The sequence below is a fragment of the Typopeltis vanoorti genome, chromosome 10, assembly GCF_054136105.1.
Source record: "Typopeltis vanoorti isolate ZY-2024b chromosome 10, IOZ_Tvanoo_1.0, whole genome shotgun sequence".
In the NCBI taxonomy this organism is placed as follows: Eukaryota; Metazoa; Arthropoda; class Arachnida; order Uropygi; family Thelyphonidae; genus Typopeltis; species Typopeltis vanoorti.
Genome location: NC_143558.1, coordinates 31,212,887 through 31,231,881, shown reverse-complemented (window position 1 = coordinate 31,231,881; position 18,995 = coordinate 31,212,887). Strand labels below are relative to the sequence as shown.

Here is an 18,995-nt window from a genome sequence, read left to right as displayed (position 1 = left end):
CCAATAGAAGAAATTAGCAGTTCCAATGGCACCTCCAAGTAAAAGTAATCTTGACGATAGAATTGCTCAACATATACCACTTATTTTCTCATTTTCAGTGATATAAGATGGCTTGATACATTATACTGTCCTTCAGTATGAACTTCACAGTTTTCCATTGGAGAGTGTTTAAAGATGCATATAAAAACGTTTCTGATATCAAAGAACTTAACTCAGCAGTTTTCCTTCTTTCTAGCTCTCCTCTCTTCTGTCTTGCTTGCTGGCATTTCTTTTACCTGGTCTAGCCACAAATACTGCTACAACTTGAACAGCACATTAACCTTTAATCTATCAGTAAATCATTTACAGCTTGTAGCACATACAAACCACATGTATAATGTGCATATAGCAGCATTAAATGTTCAGAATGTCTCCCTTTTGTCTTGACACATGCCTAAGGTATGTGAAGCCACATGTCGATGGTGGCACGAACAACATCCAACGGAAACATTGACACTGCTTGCTCCAAATCCACCTTCAGGCTGGCGATACTGGAGTGTCGTTTCTTGCAGGCTACTCTCTCAAGCTCCAACCAAAATTTGAAGTCCAACAAATTCAGATTGGAACTTCCAGATGGCCAATCAGATGGTGATATGTGATCGGGCACATTCACCTCCAGTCATTGTTATGTGGTCCTCACTTTGTGTGCATTGGCCGAGTCCTGTTGGAAAGTCCAGTGCCTACAGTGAAACAAGGTGTTGTTCAGGGACCAGTTCCAGCAGTGTCTTGATACACTTTGGCAGAGGTTTTGATCGATTTCTCACAGAAATGCAACTTGGATACCCTCTGACACATCACTCCCCCTCCACACACACACACACACACACACACCAAACCATCACTGCTGTGGGGTGATGACCTCTCTGAATCCTGAATGGCATGGCATGTGCTATGCAACCATCCGGGACATATACCCAATCGTTTTAGCAGTTAAATGACTCTTCAATGGCAAAAATATTCTCATCTGTGAAGAGGATATCTCTGTGTCTGTTGTTTGCATACCACTGGAGAAGTGCTCTTGATTTTATCATCCTCTGTTGCATAAATTGTGGTGTTAAGAAGTGTCCATTAGAATGATGATAGGCTCTCACAGGTAATTAGTTAGTACACATGACATTGTTCTATGCAAAATGTTCATCTCTCGCAACATCACTTTCTGCATTCTCACAGGATTATGGCGGAGACGTGCTTTCTCAGCTCTCACAGGCTGTTGTGTCCTATTGCAGCATGGTCAACCTGTTCTCTGGCAGTCAGATATGTCTTCTGTATTATTATAACAGTTAATAGCAGTTTGATACACAACATCTTACTCATCCTGAGTGTTTTTAGCATGATGAAAATAACCAGTGGCTGCATTCCGACCTTCTGAAGTGCTATTATGGCTACACAGTATAATCTCCCCAATTAATGTTAATCCGTAGAACAAGATAAAACTCTCTCTTTACTGATAAACATGTGATTGTTGGCTGCACATAGCACCACCAATGGAGCTGCGCTTGCATAATTCAGTTATGCAGTGCATGCATATGCAGAAGTTGTAACAGTATGTACGGCAAGACTGTGCAACTAATGTTCAGTATGTACAGCAAGACTCGCAACTAATGCATACCTCTGTTACCAAGATTCAAAGCAAAACTCGAGTGACAATATGGCTGCAAATAATACAGTGTTTGTATATTGTAATAGTGTATGGCATAAGAACACTACTACAAACTAACACACAATGATATACATGCAACATTACTTCTATGTAATTCTCTAAGGTTACAAAATTATGTTAAGCAAATGTACTCTTTAAATACATTGAAGGCTCCTCTTTATGGCCACTGCTTAACTATATGGCAGTTCCAGTAATACTAAGAATACAATTGCATTAATAAATGCGAACAAATATATATTTTTAGATTATCTTATCATATATAACGAAAAGTAAACTTTATTTATGAAATTTTCTCACTATATATGAGTACAATACGGTAAAAAAATGAACATAATAAGTAAAACGATTATGTGAAATTTTTACAATATTATGCCTGATAATTGCATGTGTTCTTCCTGTCAGTTTGGCTGCTTTCTGGGAAATGAGTTTCTACATGAAAAATCCCTGCCACTTCCATATCAGACCGGCTAGCTCACATTTAATTGAAAGGCTCTTATAAAGGTTCTTCATGTCTGAGAGGAGATTCATATTCGGGTCTTTTCAACCCAAGAGCATCATTATCACTACTCAATGGGCTATGGAGACTATAGAATAGGTTCCATAAGTGGTTATGAGTATTTTGTTAGTGAATGAGTTTAACCACCTTACCGGCCATCATGGATCAAATACGCATCCTCATGCGCTTCATATCCATCATATATTTCAATATAATATCAATGGTATTACAATTTTAATATGCACTCCGCATCCATGGAAACTTGGATGTATATACAGGGTGTTCGGGATAAATTTGACAGTTTCGTAAGGAAAAAGAAAATCTTCTTTGTATCTATTAAATTTAATGAATTGACAAAAAACATTACAGGCAGAGTTAATTACAATACTATCAACAAGATTTACTCAAAATAACCACCATTAGCATCGATCACAGCTTCAATTCTGCTTCGGAACCTCGAACAAGCTGATGCTACAGTCTCCCTGGGAAGGGCCGCAAAAACTGTTTTAATTTTATCCATTAACTGGGCTTTTGTATTACTGGAAGTGCGATTGGTGTCTTTTTCAACTGCGCCCCATACAAAATAATCCATGGGGTTAAGGTCTGGGGAGTTTGGAGGCCAAACATTTGGACTGGTGAAGTCGTAGAAATTTTCAGACAACCATTTTTGACTTTTCCCAGAGGTGTGGCAAGGGGCCGAATCCTGCTGCCATACATACGGCCTACCATTGGCTACCCTTGTTATCCAGGGCTTGACTACAGTTAGCAACTCCACGAACAAAGCCCGAATTCCAATGCCAGGGTTCTTCAACACCTGTTCCTGCAGATTTGCGAGGAATTCTGCTGTACGAACGCAATCAGATCGTCTGCTAGGGATCTTTCTTCTTGCTACATCCTCGTAGTCACCATTGCAAGTCTCTAGTTCATGCCTGATTGTTTTTACTGTATTCAGGGAGCATTGGGCAGCAGTCGTAATATCCTTATTTTGATGGCGGGCACGAATCATCATGATACAAGTTATTCTCTTCCATGATTCAGGTGGGTTCCAGCTATCCATCCTTTCTGACATCTTGTATATGAATGAAGAAGGGTCCAAACTTTTAAATGAAGAGAAGTGTGTGTTAATACATGTAACTTACGGAAAAATATAATTAATTATAAATATGTCAAATTTATCCCGAACACCGTGTATATGTCCTTGCTGGTAGCATGGTTAAAGAGAGGTACAAATAGATATTGTGTAATAATAATTGTCATGGACCTCCCATTGTCAGTCTTTGAATGCTATGGAGATGTCCACATAATAAAAATAGTATCTACATGTTTCATTTTTTTCTGTTATAGATTGCACAAATTCAATATCATATCTTACTCACCCTCTTAGCTGGAAACACTATGCTTTTCTCAACAAGAAATTGGAATATCTAACATCTTCGTTAACAACAGATCAAAAAATAGGACTATCAAAAATTTATTGTCATCTGAAGAATAACCACCTGACAAAAATCTGTAGGAGAAGGGCCATCTGTCTGTCTCTCTGATATATGCTAACCACACGGCCAACCAGGCAGCCTGAGTGATAATCATATCTGCTCTCCAGCAAAAAGGCTGCAGGTTCCACAGACAATCACGAACATCCATACCATGGGCATGGATGTTCATGATTGTGTGGATAAATTAGTGGTGGTGGTGGTGGTGGGTAGTAGATAGCACTGGTGAACTGAGTGGTGGAGACATAGGGTTGTAGAGTAGGTGCCCTCTCTCGATGAGTCTTTGGACGCCCTGGAGGTGTCACGTAATAATAATAAAAATATACATAAGATCAGCTTCCTTCAGATTAACAAAAGTACTATGGGTACACAATTAGAGCCACCTTCTATCCATTCACTAGAATACAATCTATACTTCATTCAGCCAAGCTGAAATATACATACACCGGTTTGCTAGAGTAATCAAACAAGTAGACCTTGCACTGCTTTTTGGGAATATTACTAGGGTAGTCTGAAAGGTTCTCGGCCTAACAATGAAAATACGAATTTATGGTTTCAAAAGTATTTTTATTTTTTCAACATAATCTCCTTGAGACTAATATATTTATTCCAGTGATGCTCCACCGCCATTATCCCATCCCTGTAGTGGTTCTCAGTAAGATCTGCAAAATACCCCTCTACAGCTGCAATCACCTCTTGATTCGAAAAAAAATGCTGACAAGCGAGGAAGAGTTTTAGTTATGGGAAGAAATAGAAGTCAGAGGGAGCCAAGTCTGGGGGAATAGGGTGGATGTTCCAACAATTCATAGTGCAGATCCCTTAACTTTCCCATTACCAAAACACTTTTGTGGGCAGGTGCATTGGCCTGATGAAAGATTTTTTTCTTCTGCAAACCTGATCTTCTCTCACAAATTTTATTGTCTAGTCTGGTTAAAAGATCGGAATAAATGCCCTGGTTATTGTTTTACCCTTTTCAAGATAATTAATAAACAAAATGCCTTTAGCATCCCAAAACACTGATGCAATGACCTTTCCTGCTGATGAAACCGACTTTGTCTTCTTTGGTGTTGAACAACTGGCTTCTGTCACACCAGAATCCAAACTGCTGTTTGGATTCTGGTGTGTAATGGTGAATCCGAGTCTCATCCATAGTAATAAATCGATGAAAAAAATCAGTTTTATTCTTGTTAAAACGCTCCAAGCACTGTTTTCAGAGACTTTCATACGAGTGCGTTTTTGATCTGCTGTGAGCAAGCACGGCACCCATCTTGCACAAAGGTTTTTCATTTGCAATTCTTCATGCAAATATATCCTACACGGCTGCTGAGTTTAAACGTGGATCACGTTTAAACTCAGCAGCCCATTTCTTAATTGCCAAAAATGAAGAAGAGTGCCTATAAACTTTTATGAACTTCAAATGAATTTCTTTTGGTGTTAAACCTTCTTTTACAAAGAATTTTATAACCGCACGATACTCAATTTTATCCATTTCAAGGGATACAGACAACACTTTTGCTTCAGAGAGCTGTATAAAACAAACTACTTGATAGAACGATTGCAGTTTCACATGGATGCTTATGACAGATGTACCTACTGGTTTTCCCTTTCAGTCATTTCCAACAGTAGATGACTTTGTAGGCATTGCCCACAAAGAATTCCTGGTGAGATTTTTACAGGATAGGTCACCATTGCTTTCCCTAACCCACCAATTTTATTCAGGCTTGGAACCGGTATATGGCTGGGATGTATTCATGACTGTAATCCATGTATGTTCACGGGGCCGGTTTGCCTGTTCTGAGGGATGAAAAACCCGAGTTTCCGGGTGAAAAAAAAACCCTATCTCCATATCAGACTGGCTAACTCACCTTTAGTCGAAAGGGAACAGATAAAGGTTCCTCACATCACTGATAGGAATTGAACCCAGGTCTTTCTGACCAAAGAGCTTCATCTATACTGACATATTCATGACTGTAATCCATGTCTTTTCCTAAGTTAGTACATCGGTGAGCCTCTGTAGGAGGCTCACCGATGTACTAACTTAGATAAAAAAATCTTGCCGATAGTGTTACCATCTATAGTCGAGGCCAAGAACTTTTCAGACCACCCTCGTATGTAGGTCCCATCTCCAAATACTTAAGCTCGTGTGTGTGTGTGTGTGTGAGAGAGAGAGAGAGATATGTAAAAAACAGCAAAATATAAAAAAAAATTCATGACATATTTTTAAAATATATGCACGTTTACTTGCAAGAAAAAAAAAGATACATTGAAGCTAATTAATGACTGAACTGTTTACAATATTTTGACAGCCGATATGATATTAAACAAACATACTGAAGAAGAAACTGATAAAACAATAAAATATCATGAAGCTGAAAAATAAATAATTAAAGGTGCAAATTTTTCCAAATTAGAAATATTTGGCAATCTTAAATTATCTCTTCATAAGATCACACACTTTTAAAAAAGAAGCCATCATCAGAAAGAATTTGATCTGTTTTTTGTGGTTTTAAAAGTAGATTTTTTCTTTGTAACTGGATTACAGCTCTTGAATGTGTACATCTAGAAATGGTTTCTTGTTTTGATGAAATATTTAGTTTTAAATTCTTAAATATTTCATCTGATAGCTCAGTATGTGTATGTATTTTTCTGTCATTTTGCCTTGTGTTATTTATAATTATGGTAGGACAATTGCTTTTACATTTATTAGTTTGTTCAGTAAATTCTTGATAGTCAACTAATGTATTTGAAAATGCATTTTTTTTTAACATTCTGTTTACAACAGTATCTGTTTTGTTTGGTGATATATTATGTTCATTTCTATTAATATTATTATTACTTAAATTTTCATCTGCTGGATGAAATGTTATAGCATGAGTCTTATTTAACAAACTATCTGTTTTTACTGTGCATGGGAAATGCTTCTGTTGCTTTATGCTGTTATGTGAAATTAATAAAGTATTAACAGATAAATTTTTCATGGCTTTCATTTCATCAGGTTGCATATCCTCATTCTGCAATTCTATATCTTCCTTCATTTCAGGTTGCCTTTGACCGGTAACAGATAAAGGAGTTGATGGAACTATTTGATCACCTGGAAAAGTAAATTATCATTTTTATACATTAGGATATTCATGATAATTATATTTAAAATAACTATGATTTTACAGTACACAAGTAATAAATAGAGCTTGTGCTTCAAAAATTTTATCAGTGCTTTCCCAGAGATTCACCTGGCTGATCTAATTAATTTTTGCTTTAAATAAAAGCTCTCTAGCATATCACCCCTCTTCCTCCTATCCACTAGACTCTGTAAATTGCATCTTCTCAACCTTTCCTCATATTCAACATTCCAGAGATGAGAAACTACCTTAGTCAATTGCCTCTGGAGATCCTTTCCAACAACTTTTCATCCTTTTGAAAACCACATGACCAAATCCATGTACAGTAGTTCACACAAGACCTTAATTAGGCCATACAATGGAACAAGAATAACCTTACTTTCACAAGTCAGTGTCCTCCACATCATTTCCAGAATTCATTGTATTGTCCTCACAATTTTGCCAATGTCCTATAAATTTTAGATCCTTATCCACCATCACCCCAAGATCTCCTTTTTCCTTCCCCTTCCAATAATATATATCAAAACCAAGAGTAAATTCTACATCCCATCTTGTTTTCCAAATTTTAAAACTTTACATTTCACAACATTGAACTGGCATATCCACTCCCATGTCCATTCACTCAATCTATTCAAGTCTTGTAAGATTAGAACATCTGCTCTACTCCTCATAGTTCATCCTAATTTTGCATAATTTGCAAACAACTGAATAATCTCATTGAAATCTTTCCCAATATCATTAACATATAGGTTAAAAAGCAATGGCCATAAAACAAATCACAATATTGCTCCTCCATACATAACTTGCTAATAGCTATCAGATCTCCAATGCAATGCACTAGTCTAATATCCAACCCCATCCGCTCTAGTTTGACTATCATCTTTTCATGCAGTAATCTATCATAAACCTTTGCAAAATCAAAGTATACACTACTGTGTATCCATCTCCTTTGTCTAAGCCATAACCTTATTGTAATAAGTAGATTGCTAAAACATGATTAGAAAATTTATAAACATAAACAAATAAACATGATTTAGAAAATGTTTCGCCCTTTAGAAAACCCATGCTGTCCATCAAAGAAAATACCACTACTGTCAACCCAATTCTGGATCCTGGTTCTTGCCAGCCTCTCCAACACTTTGACCACAACAACTGACACACAGATAGGTCTATAATTTGATGCTGTCACCTCCCTTATGAAGCGGCACAACTTGACCCAATGAAAGGCTCATATTAAACAAGATGTCAACTCCCTGGCACATTCCTTCAAAATATATGGTGATATATTATCAAGTCCCACAGCCTTATTAACATCGTTTGATCAATTCTCCATATACCTCTTGCTCACTTAGTCAGTCTCTCCTGCTCATCATCTACTGCTTGCAAACTCTCCATGATGTCATATTCAAAAGAATAAGACCTTTATGAACTACTCATTAAATATCTCAACTATATAAATCTTCTGCAGCACTTGTTCTTACTATTTTCTTCAATCAATGTCATCCTTCCATAATCATTCTTTTATTCCTGCTAGCTACATATCGATAGAACTCCCTAGGATTCTTTTTGGCTTCATTAGCTAACTGCTGCTCATATTTATCACTTTTGCTACCCTTACCAACTAAGTCACCCTCCTTGCCTGTTTTTTGTAATCCTCGTGGAATTGATTATTACCACTCTTCTTATGTTGCCTCCATAATGCCTTTTTCCTCTGTATCACATGTTTAATCTCTTCATTCATCCATTTCACAATTACCTTATTTAACCTTCTGACCCTTCGAACGCATTTAAACATTGCTTCTACTAAACAGTTCTTGAATATCACCCAAGCAGCACTGATCTCCTTTCCAGCCAACTCCTCATTCCATTCTACACCTGCAAGGTGTCTCCTGAGCTTCTCATAATGACCAGCCTTGTAGTTCCACATATACCTTTTCCTCACACTACTGGCAACTAGCCAGGTAATCACTTCAGGAGTCACTCTCACCAAATGGAGGATGATTTGACATCTCATTATAACAACATCCTCTGATGAGATGATTAAATCAAAGATCCTCGATCCTCGTGGACCCCTGTGTTACATACTGCCTGAAGTAGTTGTCCCTCAAAAACTGGAGAAACTCATTTTCTTTACTTCCAGTTGCTATCTCATCATCCCAGTCTATATTGCCATAATTAAAATTGTCCATAATTATTCACCCTTTTGTTATCTGCTTGGCTAATTTGCATATTCATTTCCTGGTCTCTACCCTCCACAATACCAGGTCTATAGCAACATCCAATGCAGTGTTTCATTCTATTCACCTCTATCTCACACCATACTACCTCAGAATCACTACCACTATTTTTGCTCTTCAATCTCTACCCTGCATGGACATAACTCTTTTTCTATCATCAATAGCACTCTCCCCTCCCTTTCTGAAATTACACCATACCCTTCCATCTGTATTCCTGTCAGGATGCCATCCTCATCCAACAATGTTTCACTTATTCCAACAATTGTTGGGTGAACAAACTCAGTCAATGCAACCATTTCATTTGCCTTGTTTCTTATACTACTAGCATTTGTATACAAACATAACAGCTCATTCCTGAATCTATAACAAGTTTCACTGATACCACTTATTAGATGACTTCTCCATGCTTAACTTGAGCCATTTCTTTTTCTCCTTATTAATCTTAGAACATGCTTCAAATCCAACTACTCCAAATGACTCACACCAAAACCATTCAAATGCAGTCCATTGTGTTCCCCTGTCCACCATAAGCCTCCCCATTGCCCTGTTTGTCTTGCACACCTGTCTGTCATTCTCTACACTAATGCTACCCACTTCTTCATTCATAAACACCACTTCAGTCTCTCCTCCTTTACTCTCCCTCTCTCTCTCTCTCTCTTTCACATCACTTTTTACTTGATGAGATTCATTCTCTGCACTCATTTCTCTACCTTCCAGCAGCAGTCTCTCCAAATGACTCACACCAAAACCATTCAAATGCAGTCCATCACCCTTATGCAGTTCAATTTGTCCTTCAAACTCATTCCACACATTAACAAACTGCACTCCTTTACATTCACAATCTTTGCCCTCCATCTCGTTAAATTGCTGTCATACCTGGGGGAAAACACTAATTACCTTTTATCCTTCTCAACAACCTCCTGATAGCTAATCTTATGTTTCGTTTTCCATGTTCCCAGTCAAGTCATTTGTCCCTATTATTCGACTAACTCTTTCCTCGCTTACTCCTCATATCCAGTGCCTCAATCACTCTATTCATTTTACCTCCAGGAAAATAAACCTGTGCACCTTCTCATTTACCACACAAGTGTGCTATAAGTGTGCTAAATGTTTCCATCATTAAAATACTTAAAAATTATTATGTCAATAAGAACAGTAGTTCCAAATATTTGAATACAGGTATCCCTCGATTAACGATGTTAATTAATCCCTCAATTTTACTGCGTATATCAAAATCGCGTTAATCAATGGTAAAAATTACAATTCATCCATGATCGATTACTATATTAATAATTCATTTTATATGGTACTCTTTTAGGAAAGATAAAAAATGAATGCAAAGTAAATGTTTAATAAATACTTGTACCTACATTATTTACTGCAATTTTTTTATCAAAAAATGTTATCAAGAGTCGTTTGAACAGTTTTAGTTTTTTTCTTATTGGCATAAATTCTATGATAACAAGTAAAATGACTCTCCAGACCTTGGCAAACAAGCAATAAAACATAGAGAAAAAACACTGCAAATATAATACATGATGGTACAAATTAAGTGGATATTGAATCCAATATTATTTCATAGCCGAATATAGAAACTACAAGAGTTTCGTGCCGAATATATAGAAAGTAAAAATTTCGGCAGATGCAAGCATAAGCAACCTTATTGGCAACTCGTAGTAAAGGTGGAGTAAGCTCCAGATCACTTTCCTTAGTATTTTCCATAATGTAAAGCACATCTCCTAGAGGACATGTACGATAAATAAGCCTTTGGCTCTCTATTTCAGTAATACATGATGGTTTATTTATTTTCAGTTACAATCTAGAAATTATTGAACCAAGAATAAAAAAAAAAACTAAACCATACTATACTGATATCGGGGATCACGGTATCTCTCAGATACAATTTACTTTCAAATAGCACAAACCTTTACATAACGTGTTAAACCAAACTGACAGCAAAAAACAGTTTGGAATATCACTCGTAACATATGAATGCACAGCTACTCATGATTTCCAAGCTATACACTGAATTGTGTAAGAATATTTATATTAAACATTTTGCATGTATCTGTCAGATCAGCTGCGAGCTCCGCAGGGTTAAAGGCGCGTTAATCAAAACTCTTGCTGCATATATCAAGGGATTGCCGCAATAAATTTCTAGCAACACTTACAGCAAATGCGAGGAAAATTTGCATTAGTATTTGGAACTGAGTTCTCGAGACAGTATTTTAGAATCAACTGCTAAAGTTCAAGGGGACCATCTTTCCACGTCTGTTTCATCTTGCGTAGCAGCAACAGAAATAAAACTCTTATGGCTTTTTCTCTCAACGAGGAACTCTTCCTTATTAATTTCATCATAATAATGATTTAGTTGACATTCGTATTTATCATTCAAAAGATTCGATGGAGTAAGGAAGGCATATTTTTCAGCAAGAACATGAAGCTGTTGAAATGACGTGGTGATCTCTTGGATTACTCTGTCCAGCGAAAAAAACATTTCTCTCCTCAACTCAGTTTCGTATGACAATTCGTGATTCTGCACTGCCATCAGTTTCTTCTTTCTACACCGATAATCCATGGATCCCCATATCATCACGAATTTCTTTGGCGTAAGCTACTCGATTGTTAACTAGTTCGTCCCTATTTTCAGTTAAGCTTTTAAAGTCTCGAGTTTTATGTCACATTGTTGTATATTCAATCCTTGGTTTGGAGGTAGACCTGTGTCTACCTACTTCTGCTTGCATCACACACTCAGGCAATGCATTTCACTCACCACTCTCCATGCAAAAACCTGCTCTTCATCCCTTCCTTGTTCAAACCCTTCTTATACAGCTTCCAGGAATGGCTGCTTGTTCTACCTACTTCTCCCTTCATTCTATAAAAAATCTCTTCTACATTAATCTGATAACAACTCCCCCACCCACAACACGTAAAATTTGATCATATATCCCCTTCCCCTCATTCTCCTCATATTCACAAGGTGATACAAACAGCATTTGATCAGTGTTCATATCCCAAATTTAGAGGCCCAATACTTCCTCAGTCAATCTGCTCTTTACCATCTTGGCATCTCTTTTCCCTCAAGATGTCTCTTTTTATCTGTCCAGCTTCTTGTTCTGCACAAATCCCAAATCTGCCAACTCAGAATACTCACTCATTTCAGGTGGTGCATCAGAACATATAAATCTCCATGCTATCTGGTTGCTTAGTTACATAGGCAATATGCAGCCTGGGGGAAATATTTGAATGTTTTGAGAAATTTGTAATAAAATATTTTAATGCTGGAAAATTTCACTATCGAGAATTGTTAAAATATGAAATTGTTTAATTTTGTAGTGACACATGGTTTCATATATGTGAATCTAGATGACAAAGAAATGTAACTGTATAAATCATAAATACTCTGTTGCTATTATTATTATTACGTGACACTTCCAAGAAGTCCAAAGACTCATCTAGGAAGGCATCTGTCTCCACCACTCAAATTCACCAACTACAGCGAACCACATCATCTATTGCCCACCACCATAACCACTAGTGTTTTCACAGACAATCACAAACATCCATGCCCAAGGTAGGATTCCAACCCACAGTCTTTTGGCTGGAGAGCGGATAAGCTAACCACTCAGCCAGCTATTGAATTATATTGTCATTTGCTTTATTTAGAATTTGCAGAAATACATTTATATCTTCTTATTATTATTTCTGTGAAGATAATATTTCCAATGCAAATAACCACTATCAGCCATTTTTGTTTAGAATTTGTGGTGTATATAACCAGCAAATTTGATTTAGAAGTCATATGTGGGGTGGTGAGGCATGAAAATGGGAAAGAGAGAGAGAGAGACCTCTTTGTTATGGGTGACAGAAAAACAAAGTGAAAGAGGGAACAAATAGAGTTTAGACAATTGAAGAGGATGCTAGAAGTTGCAAATTAAAGTATTTTTTACAAATTGGCAGAGTCGATGGAAACAAAAAATTTCAATTTCCAAAATAAAATAACTAAGCCAATTTATATTAAATACTTATAATTCTGCTTGGATAGTTCAACAAAAATGAGAAACTCTATTGGTGATTCAGTTGCATCTTTGCAAAATTAAACTTTTGCTCAATGCTTAAATCAGCATACTATTCTGTACATATACATAATATATACCAGAATTTTTCTGGAGATGTGTATGAAAATGTGGAAGTGATGACCTTAGGAGTCTGCTGTATTGATAAAAATTGGAGAAATAGACAGATGAACACTTACTTTCGTTGTTGCCAAGTCCAAACTTGAAGGAAAGCAAAGATTTTTGTTCAGAATTCAATCAGGCTCTGGTAAGTCTATCATAAAATCTTAATTTTATGATAGACTTACTGCTTTATTATATAGATTTAAATCTGTTGATGATGATTTCAACCTTTTGGAAAGACTTGTGTTTCTTCAGTTCAGAAACAGTGTTAAGGCCATAACTTAAAAGAAAAGTCTTTAAGAAAGGATGCCAGAAGTATGCAGAATAAGGATGAGGAGTTTGGGGCATTGGTTAGTTTTACCTTGGCCAAAAGTTATAGCATTAGTGAGACTTGGTTGTTAGCGGATGATATAGGAATAGAATTTTCAGAGAGGACAGAGGGAACAAAATGGTAAGAGCAGGTTTTGTTAATGATAGAAGAATTCAACCCTGCCCCCCCCAAAAAAGGAGTAGAAGTATTCATGTGGACAGGGATGCAAAAGAGACAGCGCATCAGATACTATCTATTGTAAGAAAGAGGCCAACAGGATTAGAGAAATAGTTGGTTGTTGCTATAGGCTAGACAGTATAAGGGACAATTGTTAATGGTATGTGGTCACAAATTAGCATGAGTGCAGCGCAATTAATTCTTATAGAAGACTAGAACTACAGGGACAGATGTTAGAGGAGGAATGGCCAAAGGAAGTGAAGAAAATGGAATTTATACAGCTACTAAGAGATAATTACCTGAGACAATGTTGAAGGGGTGGGGATACAAGGTTTGAGGTGCTGCATCTGGTCATAGTATCAGAGAACCTAGCAGTAACCAATGTAACTATACTGCCTCTGCTTGGGGAAAAGTGATCATGCAGTTTTGAGTTGGGAGGTTAGCATGTTATCTCTATAAAGAGACTGTGGCAATTTGTTTTGTGTGCGTTGTATATGCACTTTTGATATATCCTTACAAATGCAACTACTGTTGTCACACTGAATATTAAGTAAATTTACAAGAGTTTAATCCAATTGGTGCACTGCCTTTATTATTATTATCTCATCTCATCTTCCTTTTCCCTCTTTTACCTTGTGGTGTCAAGGGTTAGTTAATCATCGGACCTCAAACCGTTCATAGGATAAGGTGGTCAGCCCTACACCCTGGTGTATCCTATGTCCGTAATGTTGAGTACTCAAGGCCGGTTTGCCTGCTTTGCGGGATGAAAAACCCCAGGACAAACTGAGAAAAAAATCCTATTGTCCACGCCCAGGACCGGCTAACTTGGCTATGGCTGAGGAAGATCCTTCAGCTCCTCATGTCACCAATTTGAACCTAGGACACTCCTTCCCCAGGCATACGGTTGCAAAGCAGATAGCCACTGGGCTAACCGTGCGGATTATTATTATTATGAAGTAAAATTATTATTTTGCTTCATTATTTTTAGAATCCAGGAAATGATTGACTCAAGACCAAATAAAATATATATATATATATATATATATATATATTAACACATTTAATGAAATTGAAAACTATATATATGATAAATAAAATTAACTTAACAACTACTAAACTATTTGTATCTGCGACCTTCTAAATAAAATTATATTTTGAGATCTCCATCTTTATAGAATAAATTCATTCTCTCACTGTCTATCATATTGGAATTTTGTATTTTCACAACAAATTCCTACTAACAATAAATGTTCAGAGTCAGTTTTTTATCAGACCTTTTCTCAAAATATACAACTTCTTAACTTCCATGGGACTATACAGTGTTTTCTTATTTTTGCATATACTGTTCCATTAATCTTCACTGTTTCACTGAGTATAAATATTCTTACCTCAGGTGATTTAATTACAAGAAGCACAAATCACAAATTCTTTACCAGAGAAAAACAGTTTCTTTTACTATTTTATAAACTGCCACTTTGCAGTTTCACATTTCTCTAATTCCATTGCTTGTTCTGAGAAAATAATTCTTATCACCAGTGTGATATGAATTATATGAATTTTTACAGTAAACTGTATTCTGGAACTCACTGTTAAGGTGGAGGAAACATTGAGGCTAATAGTGAGTTTCGATGTCACCTCTTTATTTACACCTCCACTGAAAAATGTTTTCCCCTCTGACATGATTGTGCGCTTCAATTTTGCCATCGATACTGGTCACTTCACTTGAATGTCTACTATATGATGCAGCTAATCAATAATTAGCTGCATCAGTTTTAACTCATTCCTTGTATAATGGAATTACACAATTCCACTCATTAGAATAATGTTCATGTTGAGACTCAAGTTAATCAACTAGGTTAGGGGCATAGCTAATTCTCTAGCATATTCCTTTAATGTGCATACTGATATCTCATCCTAAACCACTGCAGTATTAGCTGTTGTTATATTTCAACACCTCTACCTCTTCCACTCTGTCATTTCATCCAAATCCATCTCGGCTTCCACAGAACTAATAGGTCTGTCAGGATTGTATACTTTACCAAAATTATTACTTAATAACTCAGCGATTTCCAGAGCATCCAACACTTTACTGCCATCTATACTTATTAATATATCTTACCTCATTATCCTACCACCTGACATGTTCTTTGTACTGATCATATGACTATCATCAAGTTTCACTGATATTTCCATAACAGAAATTATATTTTTTCATATAAAAGAAGTAAAATGATGTATCACCATATTATTAAAATACTCTGATCACAAAGAATTGTATAAAGGGTTTCTGCTTGGTCACTAAGTAAATCAAATTATATTCTGGGACTTCAATAAAAGCATGGCTGGGGTAGTGACACAATATTGTCTGGTTGGTGACCCCTTATGTACAGCAATATATACCTCGAATTATACCATACCGAGGCAATTGATGTGAGGTCAACAATTTCTATATACAACAAACTGTGTTTACTTTCGTTTTGGTAAAGGATTAAAAACATAATTTGTCTATTTTTACTTTGTAACTAAACGAAAATATTTTCTACAAACAACTGCCATATATATGAGAAATATATCTCCCTTGTTGACAAACTAACATCGTGGACAAAGCATACCATCGCTTCTCGCCTTACATTTTCAACTTTTTTTTCTCAAATTATCTCTAAAAATTACATTATTATTACATAACACATCCGCGTAGTCGCAGGTTTCATCACCATTGCATAGTAAGCAATTCAGTCTGATTTTACCGATTTTTCCCTTTCAGTCGTTTCCGACCGTAGGTGACTTTGTAGGCATTGTCCACAAAGTATTCCTGGTGAGATATTTACAGGGTAGTTCACATTTCTTTCCCCAATTTCTCCCCCCAAAAAAAAATTTTTATCCGGGCTCGGGACCGGCATATAGCTGGGACATATTTATGACTGTAATCCATGTGTGTTCTGGGGTACGAAAAACCCGAGTTTCCGGGTGAAAAAACTCCTTACCTCCGTATGAGGCCGGCTGACTCACCTTTAGTCGAAAGAGACCAGATAAGGCGACAGAAATCGAAACCAGGTCTTTCAGGCGTCAGGGCTTCGTCTATACTGATAGAGCTACAGATAGGGTATAAAGGCCTCGCCTACTCCCTATTAGGGAATAAAAAGGCGTTAGTTTATTTTTTTTTTTTTTGTTGACTCTAAATTCAGCGTCTGCACTATAAAAACAACTACACATTATTTTTCTTTTCTCAGCTAGAAAGAATAAAATTAGTTTCAGTATATTTGTAGTTGTATTTTTTTTTATTAAATGCTTCTTCATATCTCCTGTCAAAAAATCTGGAAAACGGATAACTAGTTCTATGGTAAGTACATTTTTTTTTTAGTTTCTAATTATGCATGGTAAATGAAATATTATAGAAGCTCTCCTTTCGTCAATGAGTAGTATTGTTTTCTATTTTAGTTATTAACATTTATATGTTAACCACTGGGAAAAAATAAGACAATAATTACTTTTGTGAACTCATTTGTGTATTTATTTTAGTCAGAGCTAATGAAAAATGCGCGAATGCACTGTCATCTTTTCCGTGAAATTAAAATTAGTAGCAGAAGAACAAATTAAAGCAAAGCAAAGAAAGAACATACCTGTTAATTTATCCCTTTGCCCACAATCTGAAATACTCATTTCTGGTGGCGAATTCCCTATAAGCACAGATATATTCGTTTCCATATTTCTGAGACATGGAGTGCCGGGAACTTCGTGGGTATCCGAATTGTAATACTTTATATCCATCAATTGAATATACAACGTGTGAATATTTCCAAATGTCCCAAATGAACAAGAATGTTATAATTTACTAGCAGTTATTTTGGTAGTTGCAAACACTCATAAACTAACAATTAATATCAGTATATTAAATTATATATTCAGTCTTCTTTCTAATTGATAATTGGAGTATTTAAGCGTCTGTTCAAAAACGGTTCGTAATATGTATTCTTTTCGCTAGGTAGTGCTCGAGAATTAAATTATCGACAAATTCATAATAGCCAAATTTTTCATTAATCAACAAGTCACACTTGTGGAAAATTTTACTTAATACTAAAACTGGATCAAAATAGAGATTTTTTCAAATTAAGCAAAACCATAGAGCTGTTTTTCCCAATGTGTGGTCCGCGGCTTGCTACCATCCTTCGAAAAATATTACTATACTTAGAGCAGGGATAGGGAACGTCCGGCCCGCGGGCCGTATGAGACTCGCGAAATCATTTGGTCTGGCCCTGCATAGGCAACTGCAGGCGGTACTCGAAATTCAAAAAATCTAGGAGCTTTTTTCACAGCAACATAAATTTATATTAAGTGAATCATAACGACGTAAATTTTGAGGGACAAGCAATGAACGTCCATTACAGAAGAGACAGGACACATACGAGTATATGACCGGACAGAAGACCTCGAGAGTCGATGGTACAAACAATGGATATGTTTCAAATCCAAGATGCAGGATTAGAACAGCGATCAAAGCAAAATAATCGCATCGTTGGCGACACACACACACACTGGATAGTTATTAAAACTTAAATAGTGTGATATCTACAAATGGCGACTACAAAGAAAAGTTGATGCAGAGTGTCGATCTTTCCGAGAGAAATGGACAAATTATTATTATTTTGTTGTTGTTGTTGTTGTTGTTGAAGTCAAAGGCAAACCTGTGTGCCTAGTTTGTGGCGATGCGTTAGCAGTAATAAAAAAAAAGCCAACCTGGAGCGTCATTACAGCTCAAAACATGCTTAATTCAATGAATTGGGAGGCCAAATGCGTCTGGATAAAATGAATGCTCTTCAGAGGAGTTTGGAATCACAACAAGCTGCTTTCACTAGGCCTCGTTGTGACAGAGACAACGTTATTCAGACTAGTTATGTAGTGAGCGAGCTAATCGCAAAGAAACTGAGGCCTTGTGTAGAGGGAGAGTATGAAAGAGTGCATGGTGGCTGCTGCAGAGTTGTTAGCACCAGACAAAGTAAAACTGTTCCAGACTGTTAGTTTGTCTCGAAGAACTATCTCAGATCGGATTACTGACTTATTGAAAAACAAGATATTGAAAAAACATTGAAAGATTCTGCAGGAGATTTCCAATTTTTCTCCCCGACTTGTGACGAGAACAGACATAACAAATCCTGTTTTCATTCGTAGGATAACTGCAGTTTGAGACGCGAGAGAAATTGCTGTCACCAGAAGCCATGCATGGCACTAAAAGAGGTGAGGACTTCTTTGAGAGACTTGTTTTATCAATGAAAAAACTTGAGCTAACGTTTG

General features: G+C 36.5%; 2 protein-coding genes across 4 annotated transcripts in view; one reads left to right on the top strand and one right to left on the bottom strand.

Annotated features, from left to right (window-relative positions):
- Positions 1-6,132: 6,132 nt before the first annotated feature.
- Positions 6,133-17,639, bottom strand: LOC150102307 (uncharacterized). Its single transcript, XM_090399074.1, has 2 exons — positions 17,327-17,639; positions 6,133-6,776 (listed from the first exon to the last, which is right to left on the bottom strand). The coding sequence occupies exons 1-2, from the start codon at positions 17,472-17,474 to the stop codon at positions 6,133-6,135; spliced, it is 792 nt and encodes a 263-aa protein (XP_090255200.1). The 5' UTR covers positions 17,475-17,639.
- LOC150102306 (uncharacterized) overlaps positions 6,749-18,995 on the top strand; it is a 263,333-nt gene continuing 251,086 nt past the window's right edge. For all 3 annotated transcript variants that reach the window (XM_090399073.1, XM_090399072.1, XM_090399068.1), the window contains exon 1: positions 6,749-6,784. In XM_090399073.1, the coding sequence (XP_090255199.1) occupies positions 6,759-6,784 (26 nt within the window). In that variant the 5' untranslated portion in view covers positions 6,749-6,758. The remainder of the gene's footprint in view (positions 6,785-18,995) is intronic.